Raw genomic sequence first — 1,388 nt, forward strand, 5'->3', positions numbered from 1 at the left:
GGAGCGTATGACTGTGAGAAAGACTGGCGCGGCTTGGGGAAAAGAAGCATGCATGCAAAACACACGACGTCTGGTTCGAGTTCCCCTTCGCTATCACCTAGAAATTGAAGTTGGGTTTTGGTCCTTTCCCTCTGGGGTCAAGTGGGGTCTGAGATCTCTTAGCCCATGTCGGGGGCCGCGGGACGCGCCCACCCTCCCGCCGGCGGAGTGCCCAGCCTTTCCCTTCCCTCCCCGCCCGGCACCGCGGCCCCTCCCGCCGCTCTCGCTCATCCTCCGCAGCCGGGCCTGCCCGCTGCTCACTTGAGCAAGTCCTTGGACTCAGCGGACAGCCGGGCCATGTTGGCTGTAGAGAGAGCGGACAGGTGCGGTGGCGGCGGCATCTGGCAGATGGTGCAGGGGCAGGGCAGCCCGGCCCAGTGCTGGAAGCTGCTGCCCAGCTGCAGCGCGGGCGGCGTGGAGGGCGCTTTGAGCAGAGAGTGGGGAGGCCGAATGGTGCCGATGGCGGGCAGCGAGGCTGCGGACAGCGGTGATGAGGCATTGCCGGAAGACAACGCGCCGCCCAGGATAGGGTGCACTGGGTGCACAGCGTTGGCGGCGTGCGCTGGGTGGCCGGCCGAGTGGCCCACAGTCCCGCAGTGGAAGGCCGAGTGGTGGCCCCCGTAGATCTCTCCAACCAATCTCTTCATTTCCTCTAGGGAGCTGGTGAGCATGAGGATGTAGTTTCTGGCCAGCAGGAGAGTGGCAATCTTGGAGAGCTTTCGCACGGAAGGCCCGTGCGCATAGGGCATGACCTCGCGCAGCCCGTCCATGGCGAGGTTCAGGTCGTGCATCCGCTTGCGTTCGCGTCCGTTGATTTTCAGCCGCAACTGCTGTAGGTCCTGCTCCGACAGCTGTTTCTTGATTTTGTACTTGCTGCTCTCACCCGCAGCCTTGGCGCCGGCTCTCGAGAGGCTTTCCCCGGGCATCTTCTGCACCATGTCACCCTGCGTGGAAGAGACCGAGTTGAGACGGCTCTCCTGGTGGTGGTGGTGGCGGTGGTGGTGGTCCCTCAGATACATCTCATCCATGTCCGGAGATGAAGCTCTGCTGGAGACAGAGCTCGAATCAGAATTCATTTTATTACAGAGGATGCGTCCCGATCGTGGGGAGGCTTTAGGTGGGAAATTAAAGAAAATCTTGAGTTAAAAAAAAAAAAAATCTGCACAGCCCAGGAACCCACTTCTCTGCGACAAGACGTGAGAAGAAAAGCTGAGGCACTGCCTTTCCCCGCCTTCCTCCCTCCCCACTCCCCTCTCTCCGGTTAGGCTGTTCCTGGACAGCTAGTTGGTGTGTGCTTGAACTAACCTCACGCTGAAAAAGAGGGGCTTTTATAGAGCTGCGGCGGAGAA

At 60.6% G+C, this 1,388-nt stretch overlaps 1 protein-coding gene across 1 annotated transcript; it reads right to left on the reverse strand.

The window, feature by feature from the left end:
- Positions 1 to 296: 296 nt before the first annotated feature.
- OLIG3 (oligodendrocyte transcription factor 3) lies at positions 297 to 1,115 on the reverse strand. The gene has a single exon (XM_054568951.1). The coding sequence runs from the start codon at positions 1,113 to 1,115 to the stop codon at positions 297 to 299; it is 819 nt and encodes a 272-aa protein (XP_054424926.1).
- Positions 1,116 to 1,388: the final 273 nt, after the last annotated feature.

The sequence above is a fragment of the Pteronotus mesoamericanus genome, unplaced genomic scaffold (genome assembly GCF_021234165.1).
Source record: "Pteronotus mesoamericanus isolate MK-2021 breed Mesoamerican mustached bat unplaced genomic scaffold, CSHL_Meso_final contig_20, whole genome shotgun sequence".
Lineage (NCBI taxonomy): Eukaryota > Metazoa > Chordata > Mammalia > Chiroptera > Mormoopidae > Pteronotus > Pteronotus mesoamericanus.

Excerpts from the sequence above, each read along its gene's own strand:
- OLIG3 (XM_054568951.1), bottom strand. The coding sequence starts at position 1,115 with ATGAATTCTGATTCGAGCTCTGTCTCCAGCAGAGCTTCATCTCCGGAC.